Source organism: Vigna angularis, chromosome 3 (assembly GCF_016808095.1).
Source record: "Vigna angularis cultivar LongXiaoDou No.4 chromosome 3, ASM1680809v1, whole genome shotgun sequence".
NCBI lineage: Eukaryota > Viridiplantae > Streptophyta > Magnoliopsida > Fabales > Fabaceae > Vigna > Vigna angularis.
The window spans coordinates 42,459,029-42,480,144 of record NC_068972.1 but is presented as its reverse complement, the minus strand read 5'-3'; the positions used below and the strand labels follow the sequence as shown (position 1 = coordinate 42,480,144).

Genomic DNA, 21,116 nt, shown 5'->3' with positions numbered 1-21,116 from the left:
CTAACCAAAAGAAAAGGAAGGCTTAGCCTACACCGTTGCATGCAGCTGAAAACAGTTTACAGAGACTCCAGAAACGATCGTCCAAGTGAAACTTACCAGAACTGGAAGTTGTTCGGTTCAATACAGAGCTCTCGGTGCAGGGAACGTTCCTACGGTGCTGAAACGTGAACGGAGATAATGGTGGTAAGTTTGCAGAAGAGAGAAGGAGAAGGGTTCAAGAGAGAAGGAGGAGAAATGGAGATTCTGAGTTTGGAAGGGGAGAAGGTGCGCGTGAGAGAGAGAGTGGGGGATTTTCCAGAAAATTCAGTTTTGTTCAAATCCCACTGTCAGACGGACGAGCGTCCCTCTACGCGACACCTGCGCTCCACCACTATTTCCAGACGCTTCCACTTTGACAAGTGGCGCACATGCACAGCTCGTTGGTGGATTTCCAGACGCTCAGAACACGTGGCACGGCGCATTTATGGGAGTACAGTGGTGACTCAGCACAGACATTAATGGGACGTGACAAGAAACAACAGTGGTAGGAAAGGAAAAATAAGTGGGTACTTCAGACAAATGTTTTGCACAGGCAGGTCAACTACGAATATCACACTCATTTTGGAGTGCCTAATTTACTTCTCATCATTTTTCAACTTAAAAGTGATGTGGAAATAATTATCATGCCATATATATAGAATTTCATGGCCAAGGAACCATATTTAGAAAAACTCATGGTGCAGAAACAGCAGTGGTAGCAAAGGCAAAATAAGTGGATACTTCAGGCAAAGATTTTCCACAGGAAGGTCAAATAGGAAGATGACACTCATTTTGGAGTGCCTAATTTATTTTTAATCATTTTTTTCAACTTAAAAGTGATGTGGAAACCATTATTATGTCATTTATATAGAATTTCATGGTCAAGGAACCATATTTAGTAAAACTCATGCTGCAGAAACAGCACTGGTAGCAAAGGCAAAATAAGTGGGTACTTGAGGCAAATCTTTTGCACAGGCAGGTCAACTACGAAGATCACACTCATTTTGAAGTGCCTAATTTATTTCTCATCATTTTTCCAACTTAAAAGTGATGTGAAAACAATTATCATGCCATATATATAGAATTCCATGGCCAAGGAACCATACTTAGTAAAGCTCATGGTGCAGAAACAACAGTGGTAGCAAAGGCAAAATAAGTGGGTACTTCCGGAAAAGGTTTTCCACAGGAATGTCAACTAGGAAGATGACACATTTTGGAGTGCCTAATTTATTTCTCATCATTTTTTCAACTTAAAAGTGATGTGGAAACAATTATTATGTCATTTATATATAATTTCATGGTCAAGGAACCATATTTAGTAAAACTCATGCTGCAGAAACAGCAGTGGTAGCAAAGACAAAATAAGTGGGTACTTGAGGCAAATCTTTTGCACAGACATGTCAACTACGAAGATCACACTCATTTTAGAGTGCCTAATTTATTTCTCATCATTTTGTCAACTTAAAAATGATGTGGAAACAATTATATTATGCCATTTATATAGAATTTCATGGCCGAGGAGTAGGGAAGACGCACGAAAATGGGTGTGTGGGTGGTAAACGTAAATGGCGACATTCCGGCGGCAATGGGTGGGTGCGAGAGAAGTCCTTCTCTCGTAGGTTGGGTGGGAGGAAGCGCTCTAGAGTTCGGGTTCTCTCTCTAAGCTTAGGTTTTCTCTCTAAGCTTGCCTTAGATTCAAATTCTGAAAAGTGAAATTGAACCCCCGCACTTGAAACCCTGTCCCCAATTCTGTTTCCACGTCATTCTAATTTTTCATATTTGTTTTACATGTGGACGAGTCACATTTTGACATGTGGCCCGTGTCAAAATGGCGTCAAACAATGTTATCAAAGTATCATTATCCTAAAGTAAATTATCCTAATTTATATTTTATATTATGGTCTTTGAACTTTTACTCAACTTAAATTCAATATGTGGTATTTTTAATTAGAGCACAATCCCTTGCTAAAGAGGGGTATGAAAAAAAATATTCAAATTCGTATTAGTTCAATCCACTTTAATTTAAAATGGATCGTTAAAGTTTCTATTTTTAAATTGAAAATTTTAAATTAAAGTTTCTATTTTTAAATTGAAAATTTTAATTCAATTAATTGAATTTAGATTGAATATGGATTGAATATTTGTTTAGATTAAAAAATAAAATAAAAGTAGTGTTCACCTTAGGAACTGAATCGGTCTAAGACAATGTTAAATAGTTTGGCATCGTTAGGTCTAAGACAATGATATTCTTAACGACTTGTTCTACAAAGCTAATCTTAATACCTTACCCCTCAACTTATAAGTACAAAATCCATACAACATATATAAAATTTAGTTATCTTTTATATACAATGACCAAATTAAAATTTAGAAAAACGTGAAGATCATCCTATGTTGTATGTCTAACCTAATTATTTTAGTTTGGATTTGAAATAAAACAAATCAAATAACTATATAATTTACATTAATTTAATTGGTTAACTTTATATTATTGATTTCATCATATTCATGTTTTTGTGTTCGTTAGAATCGATCAAATCCTGTAAACACGTTCAGAGTAAAAGATCACAAAATCTAAAACAATCAGTTTTTTAAATTACACCCAATATGAAAAGCAAGGTCTGTAATGTGAAATCAATCATGCTATAAATGTCATTCCAATTTTCAGGGTTTCAGTTGTTCCCAATTGTCATGCTCGTGCGGTACTTTATATGTTACACAATGTTGAATTTATGAATTGCTATACAGCTATACAAGTTTTGACGACACGAAAGAAAAAAAGAAAGAAAAAAAACTATTCACCCCTACCTCCCGTCCAACATTAAATGCCCATAGAGCAATTGATAGGTCATTTTTAAATGTGTTTCATGCTACTATTGCACACTAATTAATGGAAGGTAATATTGGATTCATCCCAAGCCCGTATCCTCCAAAACTACCTGGTTCTGCATGCTTCACTCTACCAAAGTGTCTAATATGACGAAGAAGTCTTGCTAAGAAGGTATTGTGGCATATAGTCGAGCTGTCACAGACCAAAGCCACATGTTTGCGTGCTCTTGTGATGGCAACGTTGATTCTTCTGCTATCCCCGAGGAATCCAACAGCTCCCAATGTGTTTGATCGAACCTATTTTATTATTATTATTATTATTATTATTATTATTAACGGGGGAAAACAAGTACAAATATGTCAGTTCATGTGGAAGACCATAATCAAATTGTTTTTCAAATTTAGAATCTCTTACATGGATCACGTATCTCAGGATTTGAAGGTTCAATAGTAAACTGGTAGTAGCAACTAATCGTGTGTGTCAACAAACATTAAAGAATAACTTTACATAACATCATATGTAGAAGTTATTTATGAACAAGTTAAACGAGATAGTGATTAGATTAGGACATTATGGAATGAATACAGTGACAGTATCAACGTTTAAGGAGTGAGTTTACATAAAGCCTTCATAGGATGGTGGTTAATGACAGAATCAAGGTTCTATGGACCAAGTGATTAAAAATGTTTGATCCTTGTTATCACTATCTTTTAATAAAAGTAAAAATAAAAAAATTCTATTGGGTCTCAAACCCAAAAACCTCTTGCATAAGGAAGCACAAGAGAAATAAAAACCATTCTTTTAATGTAATGACTAAAATAAACTAAGATGACCAAACTTCAGTTATTGAAAAGAGGTTATATGATGAAATCTTCAATAGGAATAGGATGTAAGGAACTTCATTTAACTGGCTTCATCCTACTCTAAATGGTGTATTGTGATCATAATTTAACTTTCACATGTTTATTGACACTTTCCAAACATTTATTTTTGGGAAAATTGCACTACCTCTTAAAGTCTTTAAATGATACTCACAACCCCTTTAATTTGTACAAGTGCTCCTCAATTATATTTAAAGTTTCACCTTGGTAATATGTTTTTTTATCAAATGCATTACATATTGCCAGAGTAAACCTCAGAATATGATTGAAGAATAGCCCCAACAGTGCTGTAGGTACTGTATGTAAGTTTTTTCCCTTAGATAGGCATTTACTCTGTAATGTGATTTTAATAAAGTGACACATATACTCCTTTATTACTCCATTTTTTCCAAGTGCCGGATTGTGTGTGTTTTAAGTTCAAGATTAATTAATTTTCCTTAATTATATCCTTACTTTCCATCAAACTTTTAATTAATTTACATACTTATCATAAGAGTGGAAATGAAAAACAACTCAATTGCATTTATTGTATAATATAAATGAAAAGGCTAAATTAAGAACTTCATAATTATTTTAGGAAAAAATTTGTTGTATTTCTTGGTATGTGAACAAAAAACTTACATGATACTTAAAAAGAAACAAATGTGGTATTGTATAGGGAATGATTTTTCTTTTAAAACTAGAAAGGATATAATTGTCATTTAAGAAGACCTTAAGAGAGGGAAGGGGAAATTTTCTTTTGATTTTTCATTAAGTAATAACTTATTTTTATTTGTTAACCAAAACATTGTTGAAATGATGGATTAAAAATTGGATTTGGATCATACCATCGATAAAATTACCGCATCAGCTTCCCGACCTTGAAAACTGTCAATGGTTGCAACCTCTGTGCCTGCGGCTTCTGGAAACTCATCCAGCCTGTCCCTCAAAAGTTGTACTTGAGCAACATAGGGAGATTGCACTGCAATAGCAGCTGGGCTAACACCTGCATTTCCGGTTCAAATTAACACGGAACTTACATCAGCAAACACAAATGACATAAGTTGAATCAAAAGATTTCAAAAATGTGAAAGACAACTTACTTTGCTAAAATATGATAACAAAAAGTGATATGCAGTAATATCATTTTCTTTTTCCTTGGATTGAAAATACTATGCTCAAATATTAAGGGGAGGATTGCACTACAATAGCATAGCGGTTAGGTGAACGCCACATTTTAGATTCAAATTAAAAAGAAAATCTTACGTCAGAAAAACAGAAAATAAGGTTTCAAAATTTGAAAGCCTGAGTGCATGGCGAAGTATGATGGCATAAAATAAAATGCAGTAATATCCTTTTTCTTGGATTAAATATAATATGCTTTAAATATTAATGAGGTTTGGAAGCAGTAGAGAGACGCTGACACTATTTTTTCTACTCTTTCTATACATTCTTAATTATAGTGTGAAAACCTAAATTTTGACATCTGCTACTTGGCAAGACGGTTAATTTTAGAAGATGTCAAGGAATGAATTAATTATCTGTTTGTAACAGTAGATTTTGGTCTATGAATAGAACAGACTCATGCACCAAGGTATGGACGAAAACACCTTTAGGAATAGACCACATTGGTCTAATGTTAAAGGTCCATTCACTATAGTAGTTGGGCGTCGGGGTAGTGACCAAAATACCATTTATTGCCCGCCTGTCATCTTTCAATCTTAATCATTGTGTTTTGTTCTTGCAATTTCTTCGTTAATCGTAAAACATTCACAAGGGGAAATGTTTTATATTATAAGCTATTGCCAAAATTTAAACCTAGGTCAAATGTCATTACCAGAATAAATTAAGGAAAAGACATGCTGCAAAACTATCTCAGCTTCTCCTTCATTATAAAGTGAGCCTGTTCCAGCTGGGTCTAGATGCTCTTCGCAACCAACTGACAGACTTCCATATGGCATTCTGGTATCTAACAATAGTAGTGGGCATTGTGTTATCCAGGTAGGCTGCAACAACAGCAAAGTCAAACTTTCCATCCATTTAATAAGCAAAATATGGCAAAAGTAAAACAGTCCATAAAATTGCAACAAACAAGAAGCTGATATTTCATTTGCTACATTCATACAGTAATTCTTGACAAATCTCTTTCATGAAAAGTTGTCTTTTGAGCATTTGTAGCATTATATCGTCTATCGAGGTCATCTTCAATACAAGGGTCACATCATAAGGTTTTATTTTAATTTATGTGGGTTTCCACAATGACACATCACTCTTAAAGATCTGACAAGTTTTACTCTGATGCAAAAGGTCTGTACACTTTTTTATTTACACTTTAATACAAGTACAACCTATGCGTAAGTAAAAAATAATCTTTTATTATTATGATCCAAAGTCTTATCTAAGACCCTTTTTTGTCACATTAGCATGCTCCAGTGAGGGTTTCTTATAAGACCAAGGTTTTAAATTTAAGACCATGATTATGACCCTTGCATTGGATCTAAGTATCTGGTAGTTAAACAGCGTAATGTAACGCATTTAGGAGAGTCCACGGTCTTTAATTTCTCAGGAGCATTGACATCTAGTATTTCCCTTTTTAGGCTGTACTACGTTGAATCAAATTTGAAGCTTGTTGCTATTCAACAAAGATTCTTTCGCTCCTTTATCAACAGTGACAGGGTATCAATATCAAAGAAAAACATGATACTGTCTAGAAAGATTTATTTTGTAGAATGTTCAAAAATCACTTGAAAGATTTTGAGTAGCATCTCTAGAAATTAAAGACCAAGATATGAAAAAAAAAACCTTCACTTCAATGAAGATGGAGATATCATTGATGGGCATACTACCTTGACGAAAGGAGAGTCTACAAGAAGATGAGAAGATACAGTCTCAGAGGACTTCAACAATCCTCCGTACATCTCCTTCGAAGCCCAACTAGAAATAGCATCATTCATTCGGTATTGTGTAGTTAACCTAGTGGTGAGAATCCCTTCATGTAAAGTTGCAGCTCTTTCCAATAGAGATATTCTTAGACCACCTTCCAAGGCCTTTCTAGATAGTATGACAGGAGCAAGTTGGCATTGATCACCAGCAAGAATACACCGCTTACCTTGCAATATAGGAATCCAGCAAGAGGGTTCAATTGCCTGTCCAGCTTCATCTATGACGACCAAGTCAAAAGTATCTAGTCTTCGAATCAAAGGGTCAGCTGCTCCAGTATTAGTGGCAAGCACAACCTGAGCACTGGATAGAACTTCATTTACTATCTGCTTTTCCTTTTTCTTCAGTGACCTTCCCAGCTGCTTCAGAAGTTGCCGTATGCCCGCAGCTAGTGAATCATCCCTTAAACAATGTCTTAGATCTTTTCTTAAATCTGACTTCTTTCTCTCATATTCTTCTCGAAAACTTGCAAGCTTAGCATTTACAATTTCTTCCAAAGACTTCGATGCCACTGTTTTTGATATCCGGGCTGGATTTCCAACCCGCACAACATTTAATCTGACATTAGAAAGTTTTTCAACCATGTTATCTACAGCTGCATTAGTAGGTGCTGTAACAAGAACCCGTTCACCTTGCTGAACAGCACATGCTATAAGATGCTTGAGCAAACCAGTCTTGCCTGTACCGGGAGGGCCTTGGATAACTAACACAGGCCTCTTTTTATTCAAACCCAGTGCAATTGCTCTCCCTTGAGAATCATCAAAGCTGTCACTTCCTAAAATTCTATAAGATTTTTCTTCTGCCCAGTCAGCAAAATTATTCTTCTCTAGCCATGCAACATCTTCCCCATCTCCAAACAGAGTAGCAACAACAGAAATTGAAGGATTCTTCTTACGCAAACCATTCTTCTGAAGCAGCATTAGAGCTTCACAGTTCCGCTGATAAAGTCAAAAGCTTTATAAATTATGTGTATTTACACATAAATTAAGTGAATTAAGCACTACAATTGTAATGAAATTAAAAACCAGAACCATCACTGTGAATTATCTTAATTATATTAGTTTGTACAAAGCTGAGATCACCAGAATGTAAAATTTCTTTTTGGCAGAATAAGTAGGTGCTGGGTAGTTAACACGTTTAAAAATTTCACAATGCCTGACCTTTCCATAGCAAGTGGCAGAATGTTGTAACCACACGACATGTTTTACCACACAACTCAAAATGGTAATTGAATTTATTACTACGTATTCACTTTATCAACATATAATAGTTAAGTTATTCACTTTCATAGACCACAAGAGCACTGAAGAAATAAGTTCACTAAGGACAATTAGTACTATTTTTCACCCTCGAAGGCAAAGGAAATATAGCAAAAGTTAAAAAATAAGGTGCTGACCTATGCTTTATTAACAGACTAGGGTCATGCAAAACAAATAAAAAGAAATAAGACAGCAATGCCACCAACAAACTATCCACTATAAAATAAAGTTGTTGAAATTATAGAACTTTAGGTGTTGAGGGAAGACAAGGAGAGAAAAGAAATAGAATATTCTGAAATCAATATTGATTTTATATGGCATAATGTCACACAACATTTAACATTGAGACTCATCTATATTAATACTAGACTCATAATCTGGATTAAATGGGGAAATAAATGATGAAAATATAAGCAAATATGAAAACTAATCTCAAGAGATAATCTAAGATATTTCAAATTACTCCAAGACATCAAGATTTTTTCATGCACTCTTCTAACAGAAGTAACTGAAGGATAGTAAGTAACGAACAGCATCATTTACATATTATTTCATGACTAAAAGTATATATGTTTCCGGATCAAATGCAGTTGATGAGCAACTTAAAACTTTAAAGTAATGAATGACTATTCTTCAGAAAAAGAAATGCACACTTTTTAATCATGGCTTAAGACTACATACACTGTCGTTTTGCATCTTATCACCAAATCACGCTTCCCAATTATTAACAGAAATATGACAACACTAAGTCCACTACAATTTTTCCGTTCAATCCTTATTGTTTCTATCACAGTTCAATAGATGCTAATGTATGATGAGTGATCAACATATAATCATTAGAGCAGAATATATAAATATTATTCATACATAACATCAGCAATTCCTTAACCCCTAGAGCACCTTGGCAAGGCAGAGAAGACAGCTATAATAAATCAAAGATTTAAATTAAGTAGATCATAGAATTTCTTAAATACAACGAGACATACATGTTTCTTTTTTCATAACCTTGGGGAATACCTACATAATATAAATAAGAAATTTTGAACCAACTAACTTCCACAGCTAGCCAAGCAGCAGATTTGTCAAAATGGATTAAAACCCGTGAGCCAACCCGACCCACCACATATTCGAGCCGGGTTAGGTTAAAAAAATTGGCAAATTCCAGTTTGGACCAAAAATGGACTCAATCCACTAAGAACCCAGCTCATCCGGGTTGAACTCGTCGTGAACGAGGTTAACTCATCAACTCAAACATAAAAGAAAATCCACTTTGCTCTAACTTAAAAATCCAGCCCAAAACACAAGCAATTTTTCTTTTTTTAATTTTGGGGGAGAGAGGCCCACGCCCATGACAAATTTTGGGATGAATGATTTATTTATCATAAAAAATGAGAATAAACAAAATTTTAGAAAAGATTTGGACTTTTTTATTTTAGTTACATATTAAAAACAATGTTAAGTGAGTAACTTGTTTAACCCACCAACCGTGGGTCAGACTGGGTTCAAATTTCTTGAGCTCACTAATAAGTGAGCCGGGTTGGATTGATTCACTAAGTAGCCAACCTGTGGTGGGCCGAGTCGAATAGCTCATTTTGACAGCTCTACCAAGCATATAAGAGAGCAAAGTCATTATGATAAAAGTGGTCAGGGGTGATAATCTTTCTATATTGTCAACTGTCAAGATTTAACATCAACTTTCTAGTAGTAAAGAAGTTGTGGACTAGGATTACGAAAAGGAAGATGCATATTGACAGTTTATATAGTAAATATGTTCCTAATTATTGGATTTGTTCACCTTCCTAATAAAAATAGTTGAATTAACTAATTAATAGTTGACCATATTTTTTTTGTCTTTAGATATCGATGATTTTATTTTATTGTACTTGACTAAACACAAATAGTAGACACTCATTACACCTTGATTTGGATCTCTACTCAAAATTTCTTAGCTTCAGATTTCATAGAAATCATTGCACCCTTTCGCAATTTTTTCACAAATGTTTCTCAGAGCCACAAAATTTTTGGGTAAACACAATAAAAAATGCTAGCAACATGCTCTTTTGAAGACAAACTATTATTGGAAAATAAATAATGAGTCCCTCTCATCCCATGATTTTGTACTTTTCAGTAAATTTTAACTAACATTAGAGAATGTGTTAGAAAGAGAGAGTGTGTTGTTAACAACACTCATCCAAGAAATCAAAAAATAGATTGCAATACCTCGTAGGTAAGTGTATCAGCCAGTCCTTGAATACGGTCAATGCGCACATTCTTCCCAAATAGTTTAGAGAACGTAGGGTCACCATGGCGTGACTCTAAAGCAACTGTAATACTATAGCCATCATCTCCAAAACTGTTCACAAATCCTTGTATGCAAGAAGTTGTAATTGCACCCCTGCTGTCGTATGTTCTTACACAAACCATGTCTCCGGGTGAAAGAGCAGTAGGTGGTAACCGGTGGTTCCCTTCAACCTTGAATAAAACCAGATGCATTCCCCCCAGTCCTGTTTACAAAATGAATTATGACCATAGCAGGCAGACTGGATTTAAGTACAAGTTACAAAGACTAAATTGATATAACTAGCATCCTATGCATGCACCCCATCAGTTAAGACGAAATGCTTATGCATCATTTAGACATTTAAATATAGCTTATTGATTTTCTTTGGGTTTTTAACTTAGAGTATAGACATCCAAGTGATTGAAAAGACCACACATACTTATGATTTACATTCTAAACCAAGATGAGTAAAGGTTCATCTAGGTCTAAATCTATGATTGGGATTGGGATTTGAGTATGGAGTACCTAAGTCCCAAATCAAGTATGGGATGTTTGGCAGAGTATTTAAGTGTTTGATTCTATCTCCTTAATAGCTAGCTTTTGAGGTTGGGTTTCCTAAGTGTTTGGGTGTTTATCATTCTACCTTCCACGTGTATCTACTTTCTAACCTCAGTAATATATACTTTCACCCAATATTAGATGCAGTAAATAAAGCATGCTCAAGTGATTTAGTAAACATATCAACATTCTGCATTTGGCCACCCTGGTTTGCTTACAGGCATGATCACATAATGATTGGAGAAGAATTTCAGGATAATCTCTAAATGTTTTAAAGAACTAAGACAAATGTTGGCAAGCATGATCACTTTGCAAAGAACAAATTGGAAAACCGAATTGAGTCTTTATTTCATGACAAAAACATTTGAAAGAGAGAAACGGCTTAGACTGATTTTCCATTAAAAACAATTGGGTACAATAAGCATAAACATCAATAAAATCAACAAATATCTGACTCTTGAGTAGATGCAGTACATTTATGAGGCTTCCTCAAAATGAACAAAAGAAAATGGAGATATATCTCAATAACTGAATTGATTGGAAAACAGACTGCGAGTATGTTTCACCAAGATGTTTTATATAGTCCACATCTAAAATATTAATGAATTTCCTGTAGTTTACTACATTAGATCATATAACTCATTAGCGTGTGAATAGTTCAACTTGTTATATAGCACACAAACACATAAAGGAAAGACTAAATTTTAGAAGGAAGGTCAATGCAAGATCATGATTTGTCTGAATAAGTGAAAAGAAAAGAGCAAAAGGAGAAGACCTGTAGAGGTACTGATGGCATTTAAATTACAAATGGTATCGCAGTGTTCTTGTTGAGGCTGGCTATGACTAACCAAGAAATCAAGAGGTTTTGAAGAATCAGAAACATCATCTGGTTTAGGAACGGCATCCAATTCCTCCTGAGTAAACTCCAATTCAGCATCCCTTTCGACACTGAGTAGTTCTGACATGCGATTGGTGAATTCATCAATCCTGTGCTGTATTGCTTTGACCTTTTCCAAGTCCATTCCTAAAACGCCTTGGACACTCTTGGGTTGTTCTATCTTTCTCACAACTGCTCTATGCTGAGCTGTAAATGAACCATTAGACACTAAGACCATTTCTTGAGTTAAAAGAAACTGATAGAAAAATCCCCTCCCATTGAACACGGATCAAAGATATGAGATACACACAAAGACACCACAAATAGAAAATACAAAGCTTCATCTTAACACATTTTGTAATCAAGTAATTGGTATAGAATATTCACCAACTTTACCGATGACTCATCTCTGTTGGGAAACTTGACTGACCATCTTTAGTAGGACTTCCCCTCCTAACCACTTTTTTTTTTAATCAACGAGGCTCGATCCTGAAACTTTGTCCATGGGGACCGTATCTCATATTTTTTATGTCGTAAGATTACAAGTTTTCTCGACGAAAGAATTCTCTCCACTACACGACCGCTCTCAGACAGAGTAACCCATTCTTCAGGTTGAAGGTTATTCTCATCCCAATAACCTCTGTTTACAGAGTAGTGAATGACTTAAAGAGACTCTGAATAAGCAACAAGTAATTGTTTCTCAAAATTCCAAGAGTCACCCCTTCATAAATTGTAGCAACAGTTGCAACTTTTCACTTGTCAACTTATTACATCTTGAATTCACATTAGAAATTTGAATTGATTTTCTCAACACAGTTGGCTCAGGCAGTGGGAGCACCGAATGCATAATATAGTAAATTAATTTAGATTAGTAAGTGTTTAGGTCAGGAGAAATAAAGAGAAACCTGAATTGGCGAGCTGCTTAAGCAGTTTCCAAGACTTGGTGTCCCGCCAGTCCTGAATGGAGTTGTCGTTCTGCAGGTCTTGGAGAACAGCGCGAAGCTCCCTCTGAAAATGGTCGAACAGAGTGGGGTAGTGCGTGCAGGCCTTCAAGCAAACACCTTCAAGGCCAATGGGCATAGGAACCGCATTGAGATAGGGCTGTGCCTGCATAATAAAAGGGAGACCCGGTCCCATGCGCTCCCACAACTCCATCTCTCCCAGCATCTCCGCCGCAGCTAAATCAGACGACATGGCCCTCATGCTGTCGCGAATCCATCTCATAACACTCTTCCCGAGATCCTTCTTCCCAATTGGGTCTCCGTTGTGATGGACAGCAGCAGCCTCCTCCACCACCACCTGAGTCTCGCAACTTCTTCTTCTCCTTCTTCTGGTTTTAGAGTTGGTGGAAACCTTGGGTTGGGTGCTGTTAGTAGCGTTCGGAATTAGGCGATAGAGTCGAAACGAAGGGGGGAAGGAAGAAAGCAGGTGGGTGGAGGCATTGTTACAAGGGAAGTGGTGAGTTGGAGTTGCAGTTGCAGCAGGCCCCAATTTGAGCGTGGGTGGGACTCTGCCACAGAAGAAGCAAGTGAGCGCAATTTCCATTACTGCAATTCAAGAACCATGGTATTACTAACTTAACTCATTCAGGAATTAGTACTGTAAAGCATAGATTTTTCTTGGAGAAGCAGCGAGAATAAGAAGATGCCATGGTGGAGAATTTGAACCGCGAACTGCATTTGAGGCGTGGAAGGAAAGTGGCTTTATTTTTTTTTTCTTTTTTCTTTTCTCTTTGTTTAGTTATGTGACACGAGTGAAAAGGAAAAGTAAGAGAAGGGCAAACTCAAGATCCCAGCTCCTTCTTTCATTGGCTCCTACGATTTTGTGGCCTCACGTGGCACCCTTTAACCCTTCTACTTCCTGCTCACGTGTTCCCTTCCCAACCCAAAGCTTTTTTATTTCCATAATAATAAATTATTAAGCTGTATCTAATATTCACAAACGGTCACTATTTCTATTTTCTTTATTTCTAAACTCAGTATTGTTGTGCCTTATGCACAATTTCTTCCTTCACTCGTTTTTTTTTATCTGACACCTCTTTTTTTAAAGGATTAAATATGATTTTATTCCATTAAATATCACGCGATTTTGGGTATAACAGTCCTTAATTTTGGATGGCGTTAACTTTTGTTTGACGTGGCTAACGGCCAGTCCACGTGTCATGCCACCTAACTACTTTTAATTGATATGATAGTAAAGGTGTGGTGGTCGATCGGCCTGGTGGATGGTCGACCACTCGGTTTGGTGGTCGGTCGGCCTGGTGGTCTTTGTCCATAACTGTTTGGTCTTTTCCCAATACCGTTCGGTCTTTCATATATTGCACTCCACCCGTCATCATAACCGTTTGGTCTTTGCCCAACATCGTTCGGTCTTTGCCCAACACTGTTCGGTCTTTTATATAATCCGCTTCTATTGCATTGTTCTGTTGATTGTCTTTCATAGAGACTAAAAACATATTTAATCCTTTTTTGTATTTGAGCCCATTTTTCGTGTTTCCAATCATTCAATATTCATTGCTGGCATTAGTTAATAGTTGGTGTTCTTACTTGTGATCTCTTATTTTAGACAATTAATAAAAAGTATCGTCGGAAATGAACGTTTGTATAGGTCTTAAAGTTACTTAAGTTTTTCAAGAAATAAGTTTTTTGTTTCTTAAATTCTTTTAACAATTATGAATTTCACAAGATTTTTTTTAATTATTTATGGATTGTAAAATATGTGTGTATATATATGGGGTGAAACTATGCATTTTATTATATTGATTTTAATAAATTCATATTATTTGTATTAATTTTTTTTATTTTCCTATTTATTCGTGTATGTTTCTATTATTTAATTTACCTTAGTAATAAATTGATTTTTTTTATAATTCTATCATATAATTTACCTCTAATTATTAATGTAAAATTATTCTTTAACGACCTAAATTAACCACGGTTCAAAAATTAATGTAGTAAAAAAAGTGCAGTAAAAGAAATAATTTTGTAAATAAAACTAAACATAGTACATATGTCTGTTGGAAATTGTATCGATTATATTTGTTATTTATTATATATACATTATTGATAATTTATTATGGTATGTGTTTAGATTAGGGGAAACTAAGAGCCTCAACTTATTCATCTCATGGGTATAAAAAGAGTAGAAACATACATCAATACATTAATGAAGGAAAGAAAACAAATTTAATTTACTTTGATTATCAACCAACGAGTACATATTTATTGAACAATATATAGTAAAATAATTAAACATGTTGTAGGAACTAACATTTAATGTAGGTATAATTGACATTAATTATATCAATCAACTATTATTATATGGTTACTTTACATATGAAATCTTCTCAAACTATTTAAACAAAAGACTAGTAAGTTTAATTTATTTACCATCTATTATTTATATTATAATATCAAGTTTTTCTATCAATGAGAACTTTAACATGTAATATTATTGACAGATTTTTATTTTTATTTTTGTCGAAAATCAATACTTGACAATACCTAAACATACATATATTTCACAATTTTCTACAATATTGTATCACAATATCAAATAGAGATATATACAACAATGCTCATACATCCAAGCATTCTCTTCGCTCATAGTCTATAATAAGTCAAAGGAAGAATATGTTAAGTTACACCACATAAGTGCAACACAAGACAATATACTTGGTAAAAATATATTCTTTTTTAGTATGGAGGCCTCATGAAAATGCCTACAAATTCACTTGTCTTAATTTCAGGAAAAGTCCAAAACCGTTTGTAAAAAAAAAACAAAACTATTCATTATACTTATTTCTAATTCTTAATAATAGAGCGGATATGAAGTCTTTTTTATGAAAATTTTCTTTGTAAATCTACGTAGTTAAAAAAATCCATTCTAATATATAACTTTGTGTGTTTTGAAATCTTATACAATGATACATTGGTCCTAAGCTTTATTATATCTTTATAAAATGTCACTTAATTTTGGCATAAATTTTATATTTCTTATACTTAGGAGTTACATTTGAAAAATATTTTTTATTTTCTAAACTTTAAATTTAAATTGATGTGAGGTCATGTGTCACAAATTAGACTAAAATTTTAGACAACTTTTATTTAAAATTTAATCACAAGTTCTTTAGAATAAGTTTTATTTATTTAATTACTAATTATAAAATTATTTAAAATTAAAGTAATAAACATGGTTGGGTTTGTGGAGTCGAGATTAAGTCTTTTAATATTAGATGTCTCTTTACTTTTAAATCCCAATATAATTCTTTAAGTGTCTTTACAACTTTGGGTACGCTAGAGTGTAACTCGAAAAAAACACTCTAATACTCAAATTAGTGTTTATGAGAATAATTCTATAATAAATGATAGTAAAAGTAACAAACTACTTTAATATTAAACATATATTAATAGTGATGAACTTTTAATTAAAATTAATTCAATTACGATCTATATAACTTGGGTTAGAATTAACCTAATTATTTTTAACATTTAATCTTGTTAATATTCATACATTTCGTCACGACGGCGTTCATACAGTAAAAAATAACTATAATTTTGGACGTCTAACTATATTTCAATGTCTTTATTACATAATTTAGATACTTGTGGGAATTTGTGAAATAGTATATACTGATCTATGTATTATGTTATCAGCAACGTTTTCTCAACTCAAACTTTACTTTCAATAGAGACAAGGGTACAAAAGATAAAGGATTAAAAAGTAATAACATTTAAAGAGAGAAATAGTACTTGATTTAGTGGCGGTAGAAAGTAGTGTAGTGATGGGTTTGTGAGAGAGTGAGAAGAAGGTGGAATTCGTTCCTGGATTGGTAATTTAGACTACAAGGAAGAAAGAAGGAGCTGCCTGGAATTTGAAGAAGAAATAGTATTAATAGTTGGTGGAAGGCGATTGTTGAGCACAGAGTCCAACTCCTTCTCAAACCTCTGCATGGCTTCAGAGGGTAAGCAAACTGGCATAACCAAACCTTCTTCTCCCTTATCATTTCTGAAGGGTATGTAAAAGCTAGCCACACCAGGAATGGCTCCAACACCGCCCTTCGCGGGTCCTCCATACACAGCTTTACCCCACCCAAAGTCAACGTCTTCGAACCCTGCTCGTCTCACATCCGACACCAGATACGACCTCACCACCGTGAAGTGAGGCCGTCCTCTTGTAACCATCAGATCTGCCAACGACTGCATGTACTCCTCGCTCACATCCGCCTTCGCCTTCCTCACCAACTCCAAAGCATACCCCAACGGATTCTCGCATAACTTTCCCGCAGTCGTAACCGCCACGGAGAAAGCAAAAACGTTGCCGTAGTAACCTTCTGGCAGAGGAGGGTTGAATTTGGAGCGCGCGTTCACGATGCATATAATGCGGACCTCCTCGTCGCTGTCAGGTTGCAGGGCCAGGGTGCGGCACCTCCATAGGCACGCGGTCAGGACATCGAAGCTGGAGCACTGGTTCTGGTGAGGGGGGAGGAGGCGCCGGATGGCCGAAAGTTCGCTGCGGCCGAAGAAGAAGGAGCGGTGGGCCATGTCGTCCACGGGGATGATCGTGCCTTTCGTGTCGGGGACGACGTCGTACTCACGGTGGATGCACGTCACTCGCGGTGGGTCCCGCGCGTTCAGAAGTTCTCTGCGCCACACAGGTGGGACCGATGGCTCCTGCCTCCCGCGCGCTATCTCTCCCACGGCGTTCATGAACTGGACCAGCCCCGCTGCGTCACTCATGGTGTGGTTCAGACGGAGCGCGAATATGAAACCGCCGCACTTCAGGCGCGTTACCTGCACGCACCCGTCTGCTTTGTCAACTCACGTGTTTTCACCATGCAAAATCTTATCATCATATTTTTTCAATTTTTTAACCTCTTGTTGCTCAACTATTATTAGTGTGCTCTGCTTTTCCATTATGCTATTGGCAGTAATACCACTGATATACTCTAAAGTGACGTTTTCCTTTACGAAGAAAGATGGTTGAAGTGTGAATGAATGAATGATTGAATATACCTGGATGAGGAGAAGGGGAGTGTGAAGAACTCCTTGGGAGGAAGGAACATCGTAAAGAAGATTCTCCCAGCAGGGGAAAGGAGGTTGAAGAGTGTGACCAAATTGAGCGAGTGTGACATCTGCATCAGCTTCAATGAATAAAACACCCTCCCCTGTGCAGTCCACCATGAGTTTCCGACCGGCTCCTTCCCTCAGCCTACCTGCAAAGGGATAGTAAAACACAAGCGTTTTGGCCAAAGCCTCTCTGATAACCCCAACAGGGTCTCTCCCTGCCAGCGCTGGATCATATCGATAGAACTGTATCACTGGAATCTGAAACCTTAACCCGTCTTGGTCATCTATGTCTGAGAGTAGCTTCACTTCGCGAGGAGTGGCCTTCGCCGGAGCTATCAGCTCTGGCTCCCGCCTCTGCACCTTAAACACCAGAGATTTGTCCATTATCCTAAAGGAGAAGGAAGAAAAGGGAAAGAGAATGAACACTGATGTGGAGGAGATGCATCCCACAGCACTTGTATATATAATTGAAATAATGCCCCCACATCCCACATTCTTGCTCTGTCTCCACTCTTTTACTGTTTTACCGTTTTCATAATTTTGTGGAGACGTCTCTGTCAAATTATTTGTATCAAAAGTATATTTCAAACTTTAACATTAATCTATTTTATTTTACAATCATTATTTTTCTCTCTTTATTTTATTTTAAACTCATAATTCTTTTCTTGATTATATTGTTTGATTTTGTTATTAGTGGAGGTAAAGGTAGTCATTTATTATTAATTAAGTATATTTTTCAATTGATTTATAATTAAGTAAATTTTATTATGTAATAGGTATATAATTAAATCTTTTTTATTATGTAATAGATACCTAATTTTTTTATATTTTAATTGAACTTTTGATAAAAATCATTAAAATTTCAAATTTTTCTTTGTTTAACTGTCTAAATTTATAATGTTACGTTTAACTTTCTATTATAAAGATTTTTTACTTCAAAGGAAAAATAATTACAATAAAGAGATATAATAAAGAAAAAAATATTTTTTATTTTTTATAAGTAACAATAATACAAAATAAATATCATATACAGTCGCTTGGTGATAAAATAAGTTAAATATAAATGAAAAATATTAAAATTTAAATATTTTATAAATATAATTTTTTAACAAAAAAAAATAGATTTGATATTTAACTAATTTTTAATTAGAATAGTAATTATTATATACTTTCTTTCTTTTCTATTTTAAGTAGTCGACAAACGCATATGGCAGGCATGGAGAAAATATCTAGTTGGAAACCAAACATCTTTGAGTAACTCGTAGAAAGTGAATTTGATTCACTTGATTTCCATCCATTCATTGCAAACAGCCAACTTTTCCATAAAAATCCAACATTCTTTACTATTACCAATGATATCATCATCCACTTTTACATTAGTTACAAAAGTATAAATTTTTGTATTTTTTTTTAAAAGAAAGTAAAAAGTAAGAAATGATAATAATAAATTAATATAAAAAATTTAGGTGTGTCAAAAATATTTATTTTTCTAAAACCACTTTCCTTCATAATCTATCTATAACTAATTTGCGACATTATGACTAATTGTATGTTTCAAAAGTGAAATGTAATTAATTAATTAATTCGGTTTAAGTTCGATTTGATACGATGAAAATGTTAAACTAATTCAATTATTTCAATTTCATTCGTTGAATCTGTTGATTGATTCAATAAAACGGGCATCTAATTTTAAACTTGTTCAATTTATTGTTTTTTATTTTAAATTTTGATCATAAATATCAGGAATATTTTGACAAAAATATAAGGTTACTATTTAAAAAATAAAATGGAAAGAGCTCCACAAAAATTATAATATTTAATAATAGAAATATAAAGTAGACGATGTATTTTTTAGTGTAAGGAAAATACAGTTATACTTTTAATTAGCGTTTTCGTATGAAATGTTTTAAATTAATCTTATATAATTAAAAAAAAAGTGTTTCTGGACCGGTATTAATGAGTTCTTTTGCATGAAGAAACTAAATTTTGAAAGAAATTATTACAGAAGAGATTTTATGTGACATCCAATTTCTTCGATTTAAAAAACTTTTCTCGTATATAAACAATATTTCTAAAGTAAAAACACAAATTTTAAAATAAATGTACTAATAGTAAAATTTATTTGAAACCTAATTAAATAAAACTAAAAATATAAAAGTAAGTTTTTTAAAATTTCTTGATATTCTTTGTTACTACAATTGTACTATTAGGTGATAGGAAAATATAGAAAAATAATGGATATATATCGAAGAGTAAGAATAATCCATTCATTGATGAAATGATCTTATCCTTGTGTAAACATCATAATGTGTAACTTAGTTTTATATTATAGAAGTGAATCTGCATATTTTGAAAATGATATAACAAAACTACAAAATGTAAAATAAAAAGTAATTTTAAAAAATTATAATAAAAATACTTAATATATACTTTTACGTACACAATTCATCATGGAAGACAAAGGTCAGGATTCATAAGTTCTTAAGAAATATTTTTTATAGAGTCTTAACAATTTTTTTTTGTCAAATTATATATCTTTTGTAAGTTCTTTTATATTAAGAATCTTAACAAAATTCTATTTTGATAGTTAAGTCTTACTGACGGATGTAAAGACTTATTTATAAATAATTTATTAAAAAACTTATTCAATCAACGTGTTGATATTATCCAATGAAGTTCCATGAAAGATTAATTAATTTAAGCTGGGAAATATTGTTATTTTCTTTTCTCTGTGCTTAATTTTTCCTCACCAAAAAAAGTGCAGATTTTAAAAGAAGTCTTGGTGCTTGAATATAATAAAACAAAATGTTTTAGAGGATAAGATTTGCGCAGTCAGTTTGGACTGCAGAATATCTTAATTCCTACTTTTGACCAATTTCTTCGTGTTTAATATTAAGTCTTTTGTAATAAGTACATAATTCTTGTTATAATAACTTCTAATTATTTAAAAAGTAAATAAGAATTATTTTATTTCAGAAACTAAATTACCATCTATTTTTTTTATATATTGGACAAATTCTTGGTTGTTGTAATCAGATCTTTATTATTTGGTTTAAGGAAATAATGCAATGCAACTTTAATAGTGACTTTTGAAACGACTTGACTTGGTAGGAAGTGAGTCACCTCATATGACAAAATAATAAGCACTAGGTTAATAATTTATCATACTAAACAACAACCTATAAAAAGAATATTACACTTACACACAGCTAAGAATAAAAACCATAAAAAATAATATGAAGAAATTTTGTCAAAAGTTTTTTTATTAAATAAGTTAATATTATCATTGATTCCCTCTAATATCAACAAATTATTACCATCGCAAGTTTTTTACTTTTAGTTCCTGAAATTTAGAATAAATGCTATAATATTAAAAAAATGATTTAACTCCATCAAGCAAATTTTCCACGTTGATTAATATATGA

The 21,116-nt window shown here is 33.8% G+C and overlaps 2 protein-coding genes across 2 annotated transcripts; both read right to left on the bottom strand.

The window, feature by feature from the left end:
* Positions 1–2,647: 2,647 nt before the first annotated feature.
* Positions 2,648–13,335, bottom strand: LOC108326068 (uncharacterized). Its single transcript, XM_017559326.2, has 7 exons — positions 12,529–13,335; positions 11,522–11,830; positions 10,128–10,411; positions 6,555–7,586; positions 5,546–5,714; positions 4,557–4,714; positions 2,648–3,144 (listed from the first exon to the last, which is right to left on the bottom strand). The coding sequence occupies exons 1-7, from the start codon at positions 13,166–13,168 to the stop codon at positions 2,902–2,904; spliced, it is 2,835 nt and encodes a 944-aa protein (XP_017414815.1). The 5' UTR covers positions 13,169–13,335; the 3' UTR covers positions 2,648–2,901.
* Positions 13,336–16,331: 2,996 nt separating this feature from the next.
* Positions 16,332–18,139, bottom strand: LOC108324959 (benzyl alcohol O-benzoyltransferase). The gene is made up of 2 exons (XM_017557920.2): positions 17,638–18,139; positions 16,332–17,415 (listed from the first exon to the last, which is right to left on the bottom strand). Exons 1-2 carry the CDS (start codon positions 18,073–18,075, stop codon positions 16,465–16,467), a joined length of 1,389 nt encoding a protein of 462 aa, XP_017413409.1. The 5' UTR covers positions 18,076–18,139; the 3' UTR covers positions 16,332–16,464.
* Positions 18,140–21,116: the final 2,977 nt, after the last annotated feature.